General features: G+C 33.1%; 1 protein-coding gene and 2 pseudogenes across 1 annotated transcript; 1 reads left to right on the forward strand and 2 right to left on the reverse strand.

Annotated features, from left to right (window-relative positions):
- Nucleotides 1-3,494: 3,494 nt before the first annotated feature.
- On the reverse strand, nucleotides 3,495-3,626 carry LOC115969678 (annotated as a pseudogene).
- A 36-nt stretch (nucleotides 3,627-3,662) lies between these two features.
- On the reverse strand, nucleotides 3,663-3,787 carry LOC115969682 (annotated as a pseudogene).
- A 4,561-nt stretch (nucleotides 3,788-8,348) lies between these two features.
- On the forward strand, nucleotides 8,349-13,382 carry LOC115967327 (probable flavin-containing monooxygenase 1). The gene is made up of 5 exons (XM_031086400.1): nucleotides 8,349-8,983; nucleotides 10,099-10,336; nucleotides 10,723-10,898; nucleotides 11,629-11,987; nucleotides 12,711-13,382. The coding sequence occupies exons 1-5, from the start codon at nucleotides 8,546-8,548 to the stop codon at nucleotides 13,051-13,053; spliced, it is 1,554 nt and encodes a 517-aa protein (XP_030942260.1). The 5' UTR covers nucleotides 8,349-8,545; the 3' UTR covers nucleotides 13,054-13,382.
- Nucleotides 13,383-22,270: the final 8,888 nt, after the last annotated feature.

Below are 22,270 nucleotides of genomic sequence, written 5' to 3' on the forward strand. Positions count from 1 at the left end.
AACAACAACAACAACAACAACACAGAGCTGATATTGTGTTTCTATAGTGCAAAGAAGTAAGACTCAAAAGTACTTTTCCTTTTTTCTTATTTTTAATTATTTTGGGGCCTGAGAAACAAGATTCTTCTATATCTTAGCTTAATATATTTGGGTTATTTCAAATTTGGAAGAAAGATAAATGATTAATGTAAGACTCAAAAGTACTTTTCCTACAAATAGAGCTGGAATTGATATGGTTGCTTGGAGTTTAAATAAACTTATCTGTTTTGATTTTATATTTTTTGGGAGAGTTGAATTTGTTTTTGATTTTGCCTTTTATTTTATTTTTGGGTGGAAAATGTAATTGGGCTATTGCTGAATCATGCTTATAAGTTTGTGTACGCTATTGCTGATGATAACAAACATTATGGCATGCGCAACAACATATTATTTGCTCACCGTGTAGAAATTACTATAATAAGTGTTGCTTATTGCAATGAAAAATGTCCTAAAATGCTAATCTGAGGCTATCATAGAAACTTTGTTTGTTTCTTAAAAGCAATTACAACTGTTTCTCCAAAAAAAAAAAAATAAATAAAATACAACTCCCCATTTTTTTTTTCTTCTATATCAGATAAGAATTACTCATTGTTTTGAAATTCATCAATGAAAGTGAAACTCTCTATCTTTCTCTCTCTCCTATTGTTTTCTTTTGAAAATAAATTGCATAGAATACATAGTGATTGAAACATCCACTAACATTAAAAATTCGAAACTTTATTGATGCTGAAGTGAGTATAGTTGTTCTTGTGGTTGATGGGATCCTTGTTGAACCAAACTGGTAGGGCTGGTTTTAATGGTGGTGGTGGGGTTGTGAAGGGGGTGTTCAAATATGTTTCTTTATTTGTTAAATTGGTAGTTGTGTGGTAGACTTGTTGAATTGGGAATTGGTCTTTATTTAAATTGGTAAACTTGTTAAATTGGTAGTTGAATTGTTAATGGTGGTGGTGGGGTTGATGGGATTCTTTATTTATATATATTGCGAATTGGGATTGATTAGGGGAGGTTAGCTCTACTTACACTGGCTTTGCTAGTTTTGAGGGATTAATTACTTGAGAAAAGAATATATAGTAGGATCTTTTTGTCTTCTTGCACTTCATTTGGAGTTTCATGCTTCCAATCCAATAATTTTTTTTTTTTCATTTTTAGATTTTTGTGCACCAATGCATCTTTTGGTGATTTATTCTTGATTAAGCTTGAAACTTATCTATTTGAGGCATCAGTTATAGCATAATAGATAATTATATAACGAATGTGATTGGTGAATATTAATTTGGCATTTTACTTATCAAAATTTTATATAGTATTTTAAAATGTTTTGTGTTATATTTCAGAATCTAGAACTCAGCTTGAAGCTCTTTGTCATGTGAGAGTTTAATGCTTTTATTGAAATGAGTCCTTTTACTCCATGCAATGTTTTATTTGTTAGCTTTTCTAACAATTTAATACTCATTATATTAATTTCGATTCAAGTGTATATGCTCCAATCACCACAGATATATATCCCTTTAGGTTCATGAATTGGCTTCTTTTCTTTCCTTTTTGTTTGTTGTTGTTGTTGATTTATTTGTGGGTATATATCGGTAATGCCATGACTCTGTTTACCTACCGGGTATAACGTACACAAACTTTTTTGTCAAATGACCTTTCTGAAAGTGAATATTGATGATCTAAGAAAAATCTGATAACATGGTATGGAGGTTTGAAGTGGGATGGTATAGTTTCATTGGCCTAGAAGAGAAAATTTGTATCTTTAATCAGTGCTAGTTGTCAGATGGTACTGCACATTTTTATGATTTTGCCAATCCTATAATACATATAAGTTGTTTTTTTTTTTTTTTTTTTTTTTTTTTTTTCGTGTTTGAAATTCATATTTTATGTTTTATTCATTTCTTGTAGTTGATATAGGTAGTACAGAGGAGTACTTGGAAAAGGCAGGATGCAGCTCAAGTTATTGCACTAGTTGAGTGAAGCATCAGCTACTGATAGACAATAATTTCCCTGCTTTGTTTTGGCTCTTATTTTATTATCTGAGACTTGCACTTCTAATCACTATTAGTCATTATCAAAGTTCATGTGTTAATTTAACCACCCAATTTTGCAAATATGAGACACTAAAATTTTTATGACGAGACGTATTTCCTTATACTTCTGCCTTACTTATTCCTAACCACGTATTTCTCAATTTTTTTTTGGTTTCTCTTGTATACTTTTTTAAAGGGGTTTCTCTTGTACACTTATCATATACTAGCTATGTGCCATTTTCTTCTCTATGAATTTAATTTGCTTCTTCAGAAAAATAAAAATGAAAACATAATATATTACTGTGGACAGTTAATTATTTTCGTAGATTATTTTGGTAGGTTGTATACTTATCAAATACTAGCTGAGTTTTGTAAAATAAGGAAAAATGGATGCTGGATTCAGGACAATGGCTGCTAAATATTTCAAGACACAACACTAGTGAGTAGTGACTGAGAATTAAGAGTGTAGCACAGGTGCTAAGAAGGCCCTAAAATTGACTGCAAATTGATAATGTTGTTCACAAATAATTGTATCATGCCAAGTTCAATAGATGGATTATAGAATTTTGCTACAAATGACTTTTATATTCTTTAGTATTAATTTGAAGTTAGTTGTACCAACTTTGAAATTGTTTGTTGCAAATCTGCAATTGTTTAAAATAGTGGTCGCTTTGATTGTTTCTTGAGGAAACCTTTAATGTTGTTTAATGGGTTTTGGCAGTGTCTTATGACTCTTGTCCATCGAGTAGATTGAACCCATTTGCATGAAGTTCTGGCTTCATTCACCAAAATTAACTTACCAAACAAAAAAAAAAAAAAAACGTTCACAAAAAAATAAAATGGACATAAAGATTTTAAGAGTATAGCAATAAGCGAGAACTTCATGCAAATGGACGTAATTTGGACATAAAGAGTGCATGATTTCACTCCAAAAATTGGGGTACAGATTGATACTCGAGTTTAATGCACTCGGGTACTTCTAACACAGTACTTGAGTTTCGTGGACTCGAGTATCAACGGGCATATTCTCTCCTAGGGCCAATACAATACCTGAGTTTAATGGACTCAAGTACTGCTAACATATTACTCGACTGTCATGGACACGAGTATCAACAGGCATTTTGCACTCAACGAATTGGAGCCAATACAGATTGATACCCGAGTTCAATGGACTCGGGTACACTACTAAACGGTACTTGAGCCCAAGAAACTCGAGTACTAAGTGGTAATTTCAAATACCCAAATGCCATGTCAGCCGTGCCATGGTGGAATAGAAAATAGGGAACTCGAGTTTAGTGAACTCCAATATTATAAAAAGTGATAGATCCCCATTTAGTTATGAAACAGTGTTTTTTTGCTAAATGCCTTTGTTTAGCCCCTTACTATGGCCCAGCGAAAGTAATAAATTTTTTTTTTTTTTTGTAGGGCTTTACCCAATTGGGAGCCTTCCAGAAATTCTCAAAGGCCTAGGTCAAGAGGGGGTTTGGAAATAGTTTTCAACCAGCAATAGACGCGCCTTGGTTAGAACCTTACTAGCCGCGTCATTGCCCCAAGCGCAAAGATAAGAAGTAATAAAATATAAGAATAGAAAATAAGGAAGTAAACGTCAACTTGCCAGAGATTTCTCAAAGGCCTGGGTGGGGTTTGGAAATAGTTTTCAACCAGCAATAGACGCGCCTCGGTTAGAACCTCACTAGCTGCGTCATTGCCCCAAACGCAAAGATAAAAGTAATAAAATATAAGAATAGAAAATAAGGAAGTAAACGTCAACTTGCCAGAGATTCCGGAGGACAGCTCGTTCAAGTATTTTTTATACAGAATAAGTTAATCAATTATTGTTATTCATAAAATAAAATCTCTATGCATCTTCCTAGACCTTATAGGTTGCTTCTCAATAAAACTGTGGCAAATACATGCCGGTCTGGACGTTTCTATAGAAAAAAATGAAGGAAAATGCTAATGAGTGCCCTTAGGGCACTCATTAATAATTTATTTAAAAAAATTTTTTATAGAAAATAAAAAAAAAGTAATTAATAGTTTGACAGCTTTTTTCATTTCTCATAAAAGTAGTATTAAATCTTTCTTAAAATGAATTATTAACGAGTGCCCTAGCATGACCCAAAAATGAATATGACATTAAATAAATAAATAAAAAAACTTTTCTATAAAAATATCACTTAGATAAAGTGTTCGGTGCCAACCTTTCACATTAAATATGAAGAGAATTAGTTGGCAAATCTCCACCAATGAAATAAAAAAAGCCAAGGATCACCTTATCCAATTTTCAAATAGATACACCACTCAAGCCACCAACTCTAAACAAAAAGTATAATAATGTAATATCATGATTATTATTGACTTTTCAATCCATTATTTCTTAAGATTCAATCTTACCAATTTGCAGCCAAATTTATAGAGTTTAAGGAAATGTTTTATTTTCACTTGAAATTACATCAACTTCATTTTGGGACCTCTTACAAAAAAGGAACTATCTCATTTGGTTACTGTGGGGAAATTTAGATCCTGATTCATAGAATTAATAAGTTTTAAACCCAAATTGTTAATTAGATATATTATGAATAAAACTTGTTAAAACAAACAAACATTAATATCATATCAAAATAATGCAGCTGAAAAATAAATAAGAAAAGATATGATGACTTAAGAAAACTAATGAAACAAACTAGTTTTACAGTCCAAAAAAAAAAAAAAAAAAAAACCTAGGGGGAAACCTTCCCAAAAAGCAACCCACTATAGTAAAGAGAAGTTTCAGATTTAGTACAAAACCTTTATCCTTAGACTCTACAATCCCCGTAGATGAACTTACAGCAGAAAGCTTCTACTGCTTCAGAACCTCTAAACTCTTCAATATATGAACGCCACCCTTTTTGCACGGATCCCAGTACGTGACTAATCAATGATGCACGGCTCCCAGTATGTGACTAACACACCAACTTGAAGAAGATGTTAGCTACAAAGTTCTTCACTTCATCAACAATGAAGATCAAGAAGCACTTGATTACAAAACCCTAAGGCACAAAGACGCAATAGCTTCTTTCAGAGAGAATAAGGCATCAGTCAGCTTTTGCATATATTCTCCTCGTATTCTCTTATATGACGGTCTCTAAAATAAGCCTTATATATGTCTAAGGTTATGAGAAAAGAAACCCTACACAAATACATAAGCATGGGCCAAAAATCAGATCTGAAAATATGAATTTCCGTAACCTCGATAGATACCTTGATAGATAGTATTTGTCGAGCCTCATTAAACCTCGATAGATAGTAACTGTCAAGCTATCTGTCCAGCTTTAGTAAACAGCTTTTCTTCACTTGTTTCTTGGTCCAATTTTCATGACTTTAATACTAGACTTGAACGTTTCTTGAAGTATTAAACACATCCTAGATCTACCAAAATACAAGTAAAGTACATTTTGTCAAAAAATTAGTCAATTACATAAAATAGTGACATATGTTCCTAACAAGTGAATCACATATGTCTTAGTAGTTACTTTACCTTTTTTTTTCCTTACAACAAGTGGGGGTGAAGAGATCTAAAGATTATGAACCCAAATTCTTCCAAATTTTGCAGAACTTTACATAGAGAATAAAACACTAATAAACTATATTATGATCAATATTAAGCTAGAATGGTTGAGTTTCAATTCATTTGATTGTAACTAATAAACTATCTATTATTCCAAAAATTTAAGCTGCTAGAAAATAATAAATTTGATTATTTAACTAATATTATACCACTTCTCCTTCACATCTGAGCTCAAACTCACACTTAATAAGTGAGGGCCATATCATTACATGAATGCATTTGGATTAGGTTTTTGCTTAATGCTTATTTGCTTATTTTCTGGTAATTGATAAAAATACATTATACATGTGAAAAAAAAAAAAAAAAAATGAGGCTTTTAAAAGTAATTCATATACAAATAAGCTAAAATGTTACCAAAATAAAAAAGGAAGAAGAAGAAGATAATCCAAGCTCAAACAGTGGTGTTATATTAGTGTCAAAATCGATATAAGAAAATGGATATAATTTCAACAATCCCATATTGTACAAGCCATACTAATGTACAGATTAATTGCTTTAGGTTTTGATTGATTTGCATAATCTTAGATTTTGTTGGAATGTTATATTCTTAGAATTTTTTATCCATTAGTCACTTCTCTAAGATATAGGAGCTAGGTGACCATTTCAACTCGGCACTAGAAACCCACGCTCATCGTTAGAAGGGCTCAATAGAGGGTTCCATGACTCCGGTGAACAGCACAAGGGTCTAAAAATTTGGGACAAATGGAGAATTATTTAAAGAAAATACATTGAGTCAAGATTCTAATTGGGAGTTCAAATATGTAATTGAATTTAAATAAAAATATCTTAAAATATTAACGTATAAATTTGTAGGACCTCAAAATCTAACATGACAATGTATCATAAGCAAGGATGTTAATTTCGTACCGTACCGGCCGGTATGGCCGGTATATACCGTACCGACCAGTGCACCGGTACAAGTACACCCATTGTTTCGTACCGGAAAAAATACCGGTCGTATCTGCCTCGTACCGGCCTTACCGGCGAAATCCGGCTGTTTCGGCCGGTAAATATGTTTCGGACCGGTACAAACAAGAAGAAAAAAGAAAAAGAAAAGGAAGAAGAAAGGGAGAGAAAGAGGTAGAGCAAGTGAAGGCCAAAGCTGTGAGAGAGAAATAATTTGTTGCTTTACTGTGTGTTTGAAAAACTGGGGAAGACATCCAGCCGCTTCTTCTTCTTCTTATTTTTCTTCTTCTTCTTCAATTTTGACCGAGACTAAACTCTCTTCTTGTGCTTTCTGTTTTAGCTGTGTGTGTGGCTCTTGTTTAATTGTTTTGTGTGAGTTTTAGTTTTGTGTGTGTGGCTCTTATTTAGTTGTTTTGTGTGAGTTCTGACACACCCACGTGAACTCTAATGAGTTCAAATTTCCAACATGCTTTGACTTTTAGGCTGGCTGCCACTCATATTTGGTAAGCAATTTTATGTTTTTTTTTTTCTAATAATTAATATCATCTTTTTATCTTTCATTATTATTACAATCTAGTATGTCAATTTACATTATTGGGTTGATATTTGAGCAAAAATTAATCATATTAAAAATAAGCAATTAATTTAGAGAAATATGCTATTATAAATTTAAGGATTCTTATATAGATTTATAAATAATTCTAAATAAATAATCAAGTATGTATATATATAATAATAATAATAGCGATAAACCCGAAACGGTACATCGGTATTGACCGGTATTTGAAATATATCATACCACTAGCCAAACTAGTATAGCCTCCGGTACGGTATTGACTTCCTTGATCATAAGATCAACCAAAAGTTAGATGCCTTCGATTTTATATAAATTATTATTATATTTATGTGTACTAAACATGGTAAGTAAGAAATGCTAATATTTCACATCTTTGACTGAAATAACACTTAACTTTGGATAGAGCAGGTTTTCCCACCTAATTCAAGAATTTTTCCTTTAGTGACCCAAAATTGCGAGAAACTATGTTATATATATATATATATATATATATATATATATATATATATATATATCTCACCACATTTCACAGCCACACTATAAGTAAGGGCAAGTTAACCCTTCTTTGTACCCTACCAGTTATACTTTACAGACAAACAATATGAGTGTTTCCAATAAAAAAGTATCACTATTAAAAAAGTAACACCCTTACCTTGATCTGTTTATTAATATATTTATTTTGAATTGACAATATAAATTCTTCAAATTTAAAGGTTTAAACTTCTGAGAGTTTAAAATAACCTTTCAAATCCTCTCAAGTTGTTCCTCTCTTTTCTTAAGAACACCTCTAATCTAATGTATATACTCCCTTCGTCCCACTTTGTTTGTCCTTTATTCCATTTTGGGATGTCCCAAAATATTGTCCTGTTTCTAAAAATAAAAGTCATTAATTTACTAATATTCCTATTATACCCCTATTAATTTACTAATTCAATTTTTTGATAAATTTATTTAAGGGTAGTTTTTGAAACTTATACATTTTTAAAAGGTAGACAAGACAATAAATGATGTTCCCTTAAAAAATTTGACTTTTCAAACAGGACAAACAAAGTGGGACGGAGGGAGTATATGTTTAAATCACTAAATTAATAATTGAACTTTCGCTATTCTATGCAAATATTAAATGGTAATTGAACTTTCGCTATTCTATGAGCAGCCGACCAGGACAATTTGCACCTACCTTTCATTGTCTGCCATGTTCCACGGTTAGTACTAGCAAGATCAAGAATAGATAAACCATACAATTCAGTATTCACCAGAGAGAGAAAGAGGATCTAGCTTAGAATTGACAGTCTCAGTTAATCTAGTTTTGAGTGTTTTGACAGTACAGTCTCAATTTATCTATAAAGGCAGAATCATACAAATTAAGTTTGATACTCAAAACACAAAGCAATGGAGAGGCAGGTGGCTATAATTGGAGCAGGTATCAGTGGCCTTTTGGCTTGCAAGTACACTTTGTCAAAGGGTTTTCATCCAATCGTTTTTGAAGCCAAAAGCAGCATCGGAGGAGTGTGGACCAAAACCGTAGAGACCACAAAGCTCCAAACTCCAAAACCAGTATATCAGTTCTCAGATTTTCCATGGCCTTCTACAGTGGAAGAAGACTTTCCTAACCAACACCAAGTCTTTGATTATATTCAATCCTATGCTAACCATTTTGACTTGCTTAGGCACATCAAATTTAATACCAAAGTTCTGAGCATCGAGTATGAAGGCCCATCTGAGGAAGAGATGCAATCTTGGAGTATGTGGGGTGGTATTGGTGACCCTTTTGGCTCTAAAGGGAAATGGAAGGTTATGGTAGAGGATGCTCAAAGCTTTTCAACTGAGGTATGTATGTTGTATAATATGCAAACACACATAACCTATTCGAATTGTTCATTTTCTTGTCATGATTTTTTGTGCACTTGATATATATGAAGTTTATTTGCTTTGGGTTAGGACCTAGGAAGCACCGACGCGGCTAGGAGGGTGCTGCACCGGAGTCTGACGTGGCCTGACGCGGGGGTGCAGCCACCAACGCAACTCCCCGTGCATCGGTGCCACGTCTGAGGGTTTTTTTTTTTTTTTTTTTTTTAATGGATTCGCGTCGACTCAGCTCCAATTCGCGCTGACTCAGCTTCAATTTTCTCTGATTCGAGCCTAACAAGGAAAATTCAACCAAAATTGGGTCGTATTGGCCGGTGGCCGAAACTGACTGAAACAACCGAAACAAGTCGAAATTGAACTTGAATAATGTCGGAACAGCCAAAATCAGCTTTGAATGAGGCCCAAACATCCTAAATCTATCCTTCCTCAATTTTATTCTGAATATTTGTTGCTTCTTTTGTGCTTTCTTTTTTGTTTTGTGTTTCTTGCCTTTGAAAATATATTTGAAATGAAAAGGATAACATATAGAAAATATATAGAAAATGATGTTGTTTGCATGCTTTCCCAGCAGTGAAATATATTTGTGATCATTTGCTGTTTGCATGCTTTCCCAAAATGTTGTTTTGCATGCTTTCAAAGGATGTTGTTTGGCATGCTTTCAAAGGATGTTGTTTGCATGCTTTCCCAGAATAAAAATATATTTTTGCCTTCAAAATATATAGAAAATATAAATAAAAATATTTTTAATTGCCGCACCCGCACCTTATTTTTTCAAAAATTGTCGAGTCCCGCACCCGCATCCGCACTCACACCCAAATCTGGAAACGCATCCGTATTTCATAGGTTAGGACTAGGTGGAATGGGGGATTGTGCCAATTCTTAAATTTTATCTGATTTTTAGCTAATTAAGTTTGGATTGCTTAACTAACTATATCAGATCAGTTAAAGAATTTATCTTTTACATTAGGATTTTCACGAAATCACTGTAAGGGAATCCTTGTACTGTAGAATAGTAGTGAAAATAATATTTTTTTAGAATCTTGATCTTATTCCTTCTTATGTGAATGGAAATGCAGGTACACTTAGTGGACTTTGTGATCCTCTGCATTGGGCGATTCAGTGACTTTCCAAATATTCCTGAATTCCCTCCAAACCAAGGCCCAGAAGTATTTCATGGAAAGGTGATGCACTCCATGGATTACGCTGCCATGGACTACAAAAATGCTGCTGACTTTGTTAAAGGGAAGCAAGTCACTGTTGTAGGATTCCAAAAATATGCCTTGGACATTGCTATGGAATGCTCAGTGGCCAATGGTAAGAAACACAAATTTCACTTACATTTTATATTTATATAAATAATATCTTGTAGACCAAAGTACACTTTTAACTTTTGATGTTTGAAATTGTTTTCATTTTGACATTTTACTTTTCAAAATTTTCACTTTGACTCTTCATGTATGATTCTTTTTTCATATTGGAGAAAATGAAAACTTAATCAAATATGAAAGACTAAAATGAAAATTTTAAAACATAAATGACCAAAATGAAAATGACTCCAAACTTTTAGGTCCAGAAGTGTATTTTAGTCAATAGAGTAGTTTTTGTAAATGATAAAATGCTCCTGAACAGAATTTATTTACTATGTATCCCTATGCTTAGATTTATTGTATTTGATAGCTTTTTTACCCATAAATTTGCAGGCACTGAACATCCATGTACTGTATTATACAAGATGGAACATTGGAACGTTCCTGATTACCTTCCATGGGGCGTGCCTCTTACTTATTTATACTTTAGTCGCTTCTCCGAGCTACTGGTTCACAAACCTGGTGAAGGCTTCCTACTAAGTCTCCTAGCAACACTTCTTTTCCCCGTGGTAAAATTTCTCCCTTTTTTTGAGTTTTTCTTTTTGGTGGCAGTCCTTAAGGTATGGGGTCACTATCAAACAAACTAGAAGGACATCAAACCCTTCAATTTGATTTGATTTTGGTCATTATGGTATGGATCATCATCAAACAAAGTACTTATGGTAAAACATCAAACCCTTCAATTTGATTTGATTTTGGTCATCATTTAGATTTCCTGTAATCTCTATTTGTTGGACCCTTTGCAGTAGGATTTAAAACAACACAAGTTGACCCTTAAGTAGATTTCCATCACTTTTATTTAACAGAAAATGATCATATTGATATCATGTGAAGCATAATGCATGCAAATATAATTGATTCCTATATAACACATTGCTTACTTGATCATTATCTGTCCAATAAAAATAAATTGTAGCACAGCGTTAGACAATGACTCATGAGGGGGTCTCTTTGCATTAACCCCCTCCCTCCACTATTTTCTTTTTCCTTTTTTTCTTTTTTCTGTTTGGAATCCGCTTATTTTGCTGAAACTGAAAATTTTTTGCTGAAAATACTATAGATAAAGATAAAAGTTAGTTAAAATAGTACAGTAAGACTCATGAATAGTACTAAAAAGTGCAATAGGACTCATGAATAGTAACAAAAATAAGCTGAATAGTAAAATAAGTTGGCAAAAATAATTTTTGCTGAACACTTAATCATAAGGTTGAAGCTTACAAAGTTTTGATCATGTAACAGAGATGGGCATTTTCTAAATTTGTTGAAAGCCATATAGAAAATAAGCTGAGGCTGGCAAAGTTTGGAATGGTACCAAAACATAGTTTCCATAAAGAAATCAATTCTTGTTTGATTGCCACGGTACCAGAAAAATTCTATGACAAAGTTGAAGAGGGAAGCATCAATTTGAAAAAGAGTAAGAGCTTCAGCTTTTGTAAAGAAGGTATTTTGGTTAATGGTGAGGCACAACCCCTAAAGACAGATTTGGTCATATTGGCTACTGGGTTCCAGGGTGACAAAAAACTCAAAGGCATTTTTGTCTCCCCCACCTTCAAAGACTACATTGCTGGTTCGCTTGATGCAACAGTTCCCCTCTACAGGTTAGATTTTTTTTTTTTTTTTGGTTATAATTTTCTTTGAGAGGAGAAAATTAAGGAAAATTGTCCTTTTCATTAAAAAAGGAGAAACGAGAATCATAACATTAGATTTTTTTTTTTTAAGAACATAACATTAGATTTAATAACTATAAATGTATGAATTAACATATTATATGATAAGCAATATAAAGATAAAATTTAATTTTCTCCAACCCATTAAGCAACAATTCATAAGTCATCTACATGAATTAAATCACATGACTCATTAAATTATTCAAACAACTCACATTACTCATGTGATTCAAATAAATAAATAAAAAGTCAAATGACTAAGATTATATGTGAATATTTATACCAATAGTTATGTAATTTGTTAAAGAAATTTTTTTTTCTAAACCAGATTAGAGGTAAATTTTGTCAAATAAGAAAGATGGAATTTTTATTTATCATTTCATCTAGGTTGACAAACAACTTCAGTTTATTTTTGGGGAAAAAGTGTTAGGATAATAACTAAATTATTAAATTTATCATTCCATAATAACTTAAACTTTTAGAATGTGGACTAGTACTAGCTAGGACTAGTTTATTATAGTGCCAAGGCATGTGCTTCTAAACTCAAACCATGTTTGCACTTAACCTCTTATTTAAATTCACCATTTTAGAAAATATGATTAATTTATTAATAATATTACTTTGAATGACAAAATTAGATTTTGACTTCAACAGGGAATGTATTCATCCTAGAATTCCACAACTAGCAGTAATTGGATTTTCAGAAAGTATTTCAAACTTGTACACCTCAGAGATGAGATGCAGATGGCTAGCAGAGCTTCTGGACAGCACATTCAAATTGCCTAGCATCAAAGAGATGGAAAAAGATGTGGCAAAATGGGATGAGTACATGAAGAGATACTCAGGGCAATACTACAGGAGATCATGCATTGGGGCTCTTCATATATGGTACAATGATCAACTGTGCAAAGACATGGGGTGGAACCCCAAAAGAAAGAAGGGATTCATTGCTGAATTGTTTGAGCCTTATGGACCATTAGATTATGCTTCCCAATAAAAGAGGATATTGACAAAGTAAAAGTTGTCGCATATGACAACCAGTTGTGACTTACATGATTCATATTCAGAACCTTTGTGCATGAATGAATGACTACAGTTGTCATTCATGACCACATTTGTGTGACCTTATTATGTAAGAATAATGAACACGGAAATAATAAAAAAGCTGCTACAATATTTGCTAAATATGGAGCATCTTTGTTTTTTCTTCAAAGAATATGGAGCATACTTGTTCATGGCATACATTGCTGAATTGTTTGAGCCTTATGGACCATTAGATTATGCTTCCCAATAAAAGAGGATATTGACAAAGTAAAAGTTGTCGCATATGACAACCAGTTGTGAAAGTTCAAATATGTGTATCAAACATCCTTGAACGTTTAGACCCCCAATTACAAAACAACCAATTCAAGCTTTATAACAAACAACAAGTGTGTGAAAAATGAACACAAGTTATAAACAGAATTGGTAAACAATCTAAGCCAATTAAAATCACATTCAAGCAAAAAATAAAAGGCAAAGATTAAGGGAAGAGAGATGCAAACACAAGGACAACACACGATGTGTTATCGAAGAGGAAATTGAAGCCCTCAGCGTAAAACCTTTCCGCCGCCTTCCAAGCGGTCAATAATCCACTAGAAAATGTAGTTCGGATACATGAACAGCAATAGACTCTCCAAGCCTAATCTAACCGATGTACCTAAGCCCTCCAAGCTTCTTGCTCCAACGAGGTTGCGCCGAACCTTTTTCTTTTCTATGGAACATCTTTGTTTTTTCTTCAAATAATATGGAGCATACTTGTTCATGGCATCGTTTGCCAAACGGCACGTAATTCCATGACATTATCTTTTTAAGGAGAATTAGCATTTGAATTCTCCCTCCTCTAGCCGACAAATTATTGAAAATAAAATAAAATAAATCTTCCCTTCAATTATTACGTGTTTGTTTTTTTTTTTAATGGAGTTGGAGTCCAACTTTATCTTTATCAAAAACAGAAAAGATATCTCTTGTATGACGTTTTGAATGTATATTCTTTCTAAGTCTTATAAAGTCATAGAACCTAAACGTTATGAGAATGAGGTTGATACATAAGATAATTATTACTAAAAACAAGAATTTCCCGTACTGACTATTTAGTGGTGAAATTTGTTTCTTTCTTGATGTTTGCTGGTTATTCTTACAAATGAGACGAGTAAATTTAGCACTGTACCAATATTTACAATTTTATCACTTGTGGTGGAATCATAGACTCACATAGATTCACCATTTTATTTCTACCACTTATAATTTGCTACGGGTAAAGTTGTGGAAATTAGTGTGGTGCCATGCTAAACTTACTCGAGACAAATCTTTTAACCTTTAGTCCCAAGTACTGTACAAGGGTAGTAACTAACCTCCCCGAGTCTTATGGAAAATGTTATTTAAATATCTTATCCTATCGACATCAAACTTAAGGAGCCTCAAGAGATAATAATTGAGTAGCGAAAGGAACCACGAGGGAGAATTATTGAATAAAATAAAGGGGAGATTTTTTTTTTTTTTTTTTTAAACAAATAAAGGTGAGATATTTTGATGATTTTGAATGCCTTTCAATCTGGCTTGCAGCTTTTCATGAACAAAGTTAAACTCCCACCTCACTCATTCTAGGTAATCATACGAGAATTTAAAAAGCCAAATTCCAATTTATATATATATATATATATATATATATATTGTGTCAAATGAGATCTAATTAGATTAGATTTTATAATTGAAGTTCAATTTTATGTCATATGTCTTAAATTATTTATTTTTAAATAGTTTTATTTCTTAATTTTGGAGTCAAATGTAAAACCACATCATAAATATTCATTCAAGTGAGTTATTGAGTAATTTCTCAAAAAAAAAAGTGAGTTATTGAATACAAAAATCAATGAGTCTAGAATTAATGAACTGTAATATATATATATATATATATATATATATAATTAAGAATTAATAAAAAAATTAAAAATATATATAGAAAATTTACATTTTCTACCTAATAATATTCTTACAAGATTATTTTGAGTTAACAAAATATAATAATGACTATTTATTAGTAGTATTTAAATTATATATGTAGGAATTATATTATATGTCTTAATGTATATCTTTTAAGTATATTCATACATATGCATAAAGTTACAAGCTAATTGAAATAAATAAATGAGCTTCAATTCAAATCTTGGATTTCAAATTTAGAGAGGTGAGAGATCAAAGAATTCTCAGCATTTCAATTCAATTCAATTCAGTGGGATCATTTTTTTTTTTTTTTTTAATTTATCCAGAACATGTTATAGAACTCTTGGACTCCTGAATTTTGAGTAAATGACCCAAGGTGCTGCCAAGCTAGGAGACTTGAACCCAAAGCCTCATGTGATATATGAGGCCTAGAAACAACCAGACCATACCCTTGGGTTGGTCTAATCTTCCTTCTTTTTTTTTTTTTTTTTTTTTTTTTTTTTTTTTTTTTTTTTTGATAACTAATCTTCCTTCTTTTTTTTCTTTTTTTTTTCTTTTTTTCTTTTTTTTAATATATTTTTTTATCAGCTGATAACAAGGAAGATTAGTGATAACTAATCTTCCTTGTTATATAGAGGTTGTTGTTTATTTTGATAAACTAGAGGTTGTTGTTATTTCATTAGCAAGATAGCTCCTTCATTTTTCGGACTTATAGTTAATATATCATATATATGTACTTTCATTATGGTCAAATAAAACATCTCTTGCCAAGAGCCATATAATTCAATGAATGATCTACTCATTTTCATAAGGAAAATCATGGTTCAAACCCCCTTCTCCCACTTTCCAATTATCAAAAAAATAATAATAAAGCATCTCTTCGTCTATTTTCTTTCTTGTTTTTTATTCAGAAGTAATAAAAAGGAAGGCGTATAAACAAGAACTTCCTAGAAGAATAACCATCATAGTACCTACTCTCACCGAGGTTGTCCCAATTTAACACTTATTATGGAGCACTATTGCTCTCCCGGGAAAGAAAAACCTAGACTTTGCCAGAGAATAACATGCATGATAACTAAAAAGTTGAATGATGATCTAACAAGCACAAACGACAATTTAGCAAGGACCATTTACAATTAAAAAAAATAACTGATTCATTAACAAAATTTCTAATTGATAACACATTGCTTTAATTTGTTTACCTTATACCAGATTATGCCAATTGAAAACCAAAAACTTTCTATCAACTTGAAAAGAACGTGTAACCAAAAGCCGCAAGTTACAACTGAAACACCTTTAAGAGCATTCGCATCCCATATCTTCAAACTATTCTATTTTACTTTCTCAAAAAGTCAATTAATCAATTATACAATACCATTTTACAATATACTCAGCATCCCAACTTTTATTTTACCGTACTACACATTAAAATAATATAAAAATATTTCTCACTTCTCTCTCTGATCTCTATTTCTCTTACTCTCTCAACCACCCACCCACCACCACCACCACCACCGTCCAGTTTCTTAGTCACACCACCCACCTCCGCTGAGCAAAATCCATAGCAAAATCAAAATCCAAATCCAAAATCAAAAATCAAAACCAGATTCCCACTACTGCTAGAAACCCACGCCGTCGCTGCCACCATTGCACCACTTGACCCACGCCCACATCAGTCACAAACCCACTTGCCAATCCCCACTTGACCCACGCCCACTTGCCAATCTCCACCGCCAAAAACCACAAAAAAATACGTTAAAGACTGTCACGCTGATCTCGCGCCAAAATCCACCTAAATCACGCCGATCTTGCCACCAAAAAAAAAAAAAAAAAAACCCAAAAAACAATAAATTGAGAACACCAATCACGCCGATCTACCTAAAGATTATCTCAAACCATGCTTTGGCCAACAGTGAGTCAGAGAGTGAGAGAGGGTAAATGAGAAAACGATGAAGAAAGAGAGAGTTGAGAAAGATAGAGAGTATCTTAGCCCAGAGAAAGAGAAGACAAAGGAGAGAGAGAATAAAAGTGATTAAAAAAGAAATACAATAGTGCTACAGTGCTGTCCTACATTTAGGATGGTACTGTAGCAACATTGTAAATTTTTTTACAATTGGCATCATTTAGCAATCTGAATGAAGCATCATTTTAAGGGGTGTATGGTAAATCAAACCTACATTTCCCATTTCGCAATCCCAATTGGAATGCCCTAAAAGAATGTATGTCATGTCTTTTAAACACCTCTAAAAGAAGACATGACTCTGAGAAGTCTGTTGATAGCAGGAGCTTGGAGGGCTCAAGTACATTGGGCAGTCTAGGCTTGGAGGGTCTTTTGTTATTCATGTACTCCAACTTTATTCTCTAGTAAATCGATTTCAACTTGGATGATCGTAAAGAGATTTTTCGCCAAGTTCTTTGGTTTCCTCTTCGATAACACGTCTTAGTGTTATCTTTCTTTCCTTTCTCTTGTGCTTTACTTTTATTGTTTGTTGTTCATGTTTATGCACAATAGTAGTTATCAGTTCTTTGCGCACATTTACTCTTGTTCCGCACTTTGATTGAGTAAGAGTAAAAGCAATCTAGCCGTAATTTTAATTTGGAGGTCTATACAAGCTTTTTTGTTTTAGCACAAATCTGAGCCATTTCAATTGGTATCAAAGCTGGTACACTTGTATTGATTTAATAACCTAAGTGTGATCCTTGACCCTTTATGTATATTGTCATGGATAATGCTTTGTATGCTTCTATGGATGTTGTTGATTGTAACATGCCATGTGTTTATGAAAATGTCTCTATGAGTGTTTACCCTCATGATTGTAATGACATGTTTCATGAATCTATAGGTGTTGTTAATATTCCAAATGTCAAACTCTTGAAGAAAAAGGCTAGGAAGTTTCATGAGAATTTCAACAAGTTCATTCATGAAAATGATGATTTGATTGTTAAGCTCAATAAATCCAATAAATTGGTTAAAAAGTATAAGAAAATCGCTGAACATTCTCTTGAAAAACTAAAGGAGCTTGAATGTTTGAATATGGACTTGGATGCTAAACTTTTTTTGTCTAACAAACTTATTGATGATCTTAAATGTGAAAATGAATATCTTAAGATGCATGTCAAGTGTTTGATTGCTGAACTTGTTGTTAAAAAGGAAATAAATCTTTGTTGCAATCACGTTGTGGTGCCTAATTTTGTGCCTACTCTGAGTTCTACCTCTAAAGACAAATCGGCGTACATTCCTCCACACAAAAAAAACCAAAAAGTGGAAAGAAAGGCTCTTAAGCCTAAGCCTTCATTTAGGTCTCATCCTAGGGATTTGAATGGATCTAAATTTGTTCCCACTTGTCACCATTGTGGTGTGATCAGTCACATAAGACGTCAATGCTCCATGTTGAAGAGAAAACAAAACCATGTTGCTAGAACCCTCTCTAAAAAGCCTAGTGGACCTAAATACATTGTTTGTCACCATTGTGGTGCTTTTGGTCATCTAAGACTTCATTGCTTTAAGTTTCAAGCTCTTAAAAGAATCAAAAGAAAAGAGAAATTTGAGATTCTTGGAAGTTGCGCTTTGCAAGCTAAACCAAATTTGATTGAAAGTGGTAAGTTGTTGAAGCATGTGGTTAATGCTCTTACCTCCTTGTCTATGTGCAACTCTGGTTCTCATTCTTCCAACCCTTATCTCACTTCTTATGAGATATCATTCCAAAAAATCGTTCCGTTTGGATGAGGAAGGGTTGCTATGATTGAGTTTATGCTCTTTTAGTCCTTGATCTAATTCTTTCAATCTTTGTAGGACTCTTCATGCATTAAATGCTTCATACTCATGCATTTGTGCAACATGCAAATCTTTATATGCATTGTTTTGTTTTTGTTTTTTATCTTACTTTTATGTCTTTGTTTTGTGTGTGAAAAACCCAAAACCACATAAAAAGTGAAAAATTCAAAAAGTTTGATCGTATATATTTAAGCACATTTCACATGTGAGTTTGGCCTAGTACCCCTGTACTAATGACATAGTGCATTTACAAGTTTAACTTGTTATGTATGCACATTTTCTAAGTGTGAGCAACATCTATAAATCTACGTTTTGATTGTTGTAAATAGATTTTCAAGCTTGTCATAAATGATTGGTCAATAGATTTATTTGATCTTGATATATGCGTAGACTTGTGTCTATATATCTCCTCACTTTTTTTTTCTTTTTCAAAGAGCTCTATAAATTTGAAAGCTTGAATATGTGTTAAAAACACAAGAGCTATTTATACCCCCAAATTAAATATTACGGCTCAATTGATTTTACTCTAACTTATACTAAGTGCGGAATAAAGCAAATGCAAGCAAATAAACAATATAACTACTCTAAACCATATTCAATAAAATACAGCAGTAATATGAAAGTTAAAAGAGTAGGGAAGAAGAATGCAAATACAAGATAACACGCCGATGTGTTATCGAAGAGAAAACCGAAGTACTTAGCGTAAAACCTCTCTGCCACCCTCCAAGCGGTAAATCGATCTACTAGACAATCAGTTAGGATACACAAGTGGCAAGAGACCCTCCAAGTCTAATCTACCCAATGCACCTAAGCCCCCCAAGCTCCTACTCCAACAAGGCTTCTTAGAAACGTATCTTGTCTAACTCTCCGAATCCCGTAATATGCCCAATTGCATCCCCCAAAGTTTGGCTTCTTCTAATGCTTCCCAGCAGCACCAAAACTTCACTTAAAACTCAAAATAGGTGTGGTAAGTGTTTGGGCTATCAACCTCTCAAGGTTATATAAATGGAAATGTAGAAGTTGAGGAAAAACCATAACGGATTGTATAGAGAAATGTGAGTATAATAATTTCTAACTCTCAAGGATAGTGGCTAGGGTTTTCTCTCAGAAGCACTCCTCAACATTTGTGGGTAATGGGGGTATATATAGTGTGGGTACAGATAGTGTGTATCAGATATGACAGTTCAGTAAAACAGAATGTTTCGCGGGTATCTCGCAAAAGGCCTTACCCGCAAGACATTCACGAAAACCAGTTGTCTCCATCCTGTCCTGACTCTTTGCATTTCAGTTATGTGTAGGGCATATGCTTCACTTCATGGGAAGCCTACTCGTGAGCTACCCGCGAAAACTGCTTTAGTCTTCAATTGCCTTGAGTCTTCACAAACACTCTCTCTCTGACACACAACCTTTACAAATAAATCCCACATAAAATACAGGGTACAAAAGATTGAACAAAATACAATCAAATTTGGCATGAAATTAAAGCCAATATAAACTAGTTGTAAATTATAACTTTACAATCTTCCCCATTTACTATTCCGTGACAAAACCCCTAAAACAGACTCTAGACTTAAACGTGAGTTTGGAAACAGTGACAAAACTCACTCACACCTAATCTAGAAGCTGTGAAGTGCTTACATGTATATACTTGTAACCTGAAACACTCGCACACAAACAAAACTTTCATTAAACTTATGATAAGTTGAATACACGGTACGTATATAAGCAAGTGAAATTTGATTAAGTTTGTAAACACTATATAAATAGTTAAGTATATCTTGATCATACAAGAACAGTCATTAAAGAATGACTATAATGATCATTTAGCTAGTAAGTGATCATCCGAACATGCAATGCAATTAAGAACAATACGAGGGTCAATTGCATGTCCAACACACAATCAATGCAAAATACACAAAGTATTTGCATCATATGTTCATGCATTATTTAACTTACATGTGTAGTATGTGCACTCTAAGTGTTTGATAAAATGCTCAAATGACATTTTTCTTGCTATTTTGGACTCCGATGAGTACTAATTTTTGGGTATTAATATGATTATGCATGTTTATCATGTATTGATTATTGGTTGTGTGTTTTACACACTTTGCCCCATGAGTGCTTGCTCATGCATTAGTCATGCATCTCACATGCACACTAGATGCACCTTTGCTACACACACTCTAACACTTGACATGTTTTGCATTCACTCTTGCTAAGTTTTTTTATACCTTTTAGCACATATAACATGTTCTTGTGTCCTTGTCATGCTTTGGTCTACACTTTGTTCCATCATCCTTAACATTTCATGTATACTTTATGCTTTATAGCATTGTGTCTTTAAGATGTTTTACCTTTCGTTTGAGCTTCATTTTCTCATTCATCTTACACCCCTCATGCATCATTACCCTTGTTCATATCTTCTTTTCTTTCCCTCCTTCCTCTTAATTCATTTGTCTATTTGTAACAAAAAGGGGGAGAGTATACTAGAGAGTATACTGGAGTGTTTCGTCGTATCTATATGACTCATGTGCACATTCTCAGGAGGAGAAATTCTATCTCGTGCACATTCAGAGGGGGAGAAAGCCATAAGGGGCATGCATATACAAAGAGGGAGAAGACATTTCTTTTATGAGAAAACTTTGTTTTGTCTTGTTTTACCTTATGCTTGTTTTCTCGTTACTTTATGGTACTTTGAGTTACATTTAGTATCTATGCTTTGTTACTCTCATCGCATCGTGTTTATGTGTTGGACATGCATACATCCTTATATTGTTATGCTTTATTGGTTGCAAGTTCGAATGATCATTTGTTTTGTTATACAATCATTGTAGTCATTTCCATATGACTATCATGTGTTTGATCAAGTTGCTCATATGTTTCGCATCTTGTTTACTTGATCGATCTTTACTTGTTACATTATACTTGTCCTTTTATTACTTGCTTTACCTTGAGGGTCTAATGTATTTTGTGCAAGTGTTTCAGGTTACAGGTATATATGTTCCAAATTTATCACAGGTTTTAGATTTAAGTTTGAGTGAGTTTTGCCACTGTTCCCAAACTCACGTTTAAGTCTAGAGTCTGTAATAGGGTGTTTTGTCACGAAATAGCCAAAAAAGAAGATTGTAAAGTTGTGATTTACAACTATGTTTTATGTTGGCTTTATTCCTTAACAAAAAGTATTGTAATTGCATTAATTTATTTCCTTGTATTTTGTGGGATTTTATTGTATTGGGTTTAATATTAAGTTAGTGAAGATTCGAGAATGAAATAAAGAATCTGTGCAATTTCGTGACTACCTCGCGAGAAGTTCACGAGAAGAGTAACCCGCAAAAAAAGCATGTGAGAAACACATGACTGGAAACTGAAAAGTCATGCCAGATTGTCAGTTTCGTGAGTGTCTCGTGGGTAAGGCATTCTCGCTAAGTACTTACAAAACATTCTACTTAGAGGATTT

The sequence above is a fragment of the Quercus lobata genome, chromosome 11 (assembly GCF_001633185.2).
Source record: "Quercus lobata isolate SW786 chromosome 11, ValleyOak3.0 Primary Assembly, whole genome shotgun sequence".
Taxonomy (NCBI): Eukaryota; Viridiplantae; Streptophyta; class Magnoliopsida; order Fagales; family Fagaceae; genus Quercus; species Quercus lobata.

Coding starts and splice junctions, on each gene's coding strand:
- LOC115967327 (XM_031086400.1), top strand. CDS start 8,546: ATGGAGAGGCAGGTGGCTATAATTGGAGCAGGTATCAGTGGCCTTTTG. Junction 8,984..10,098: donor CTCAAAGCTTTTCAACTGAG/GTATGTATGTTG, acceptor ATGGAAATGCAG/GTACACTTAGTGGACTTTGT. Junction 10,337..10,722: donor GGAATGCTCAGTGGCCAATG/GTAAGAAACACA, acceptor ATAAATTTGCAG/GCACTGAACATCCATGTACT.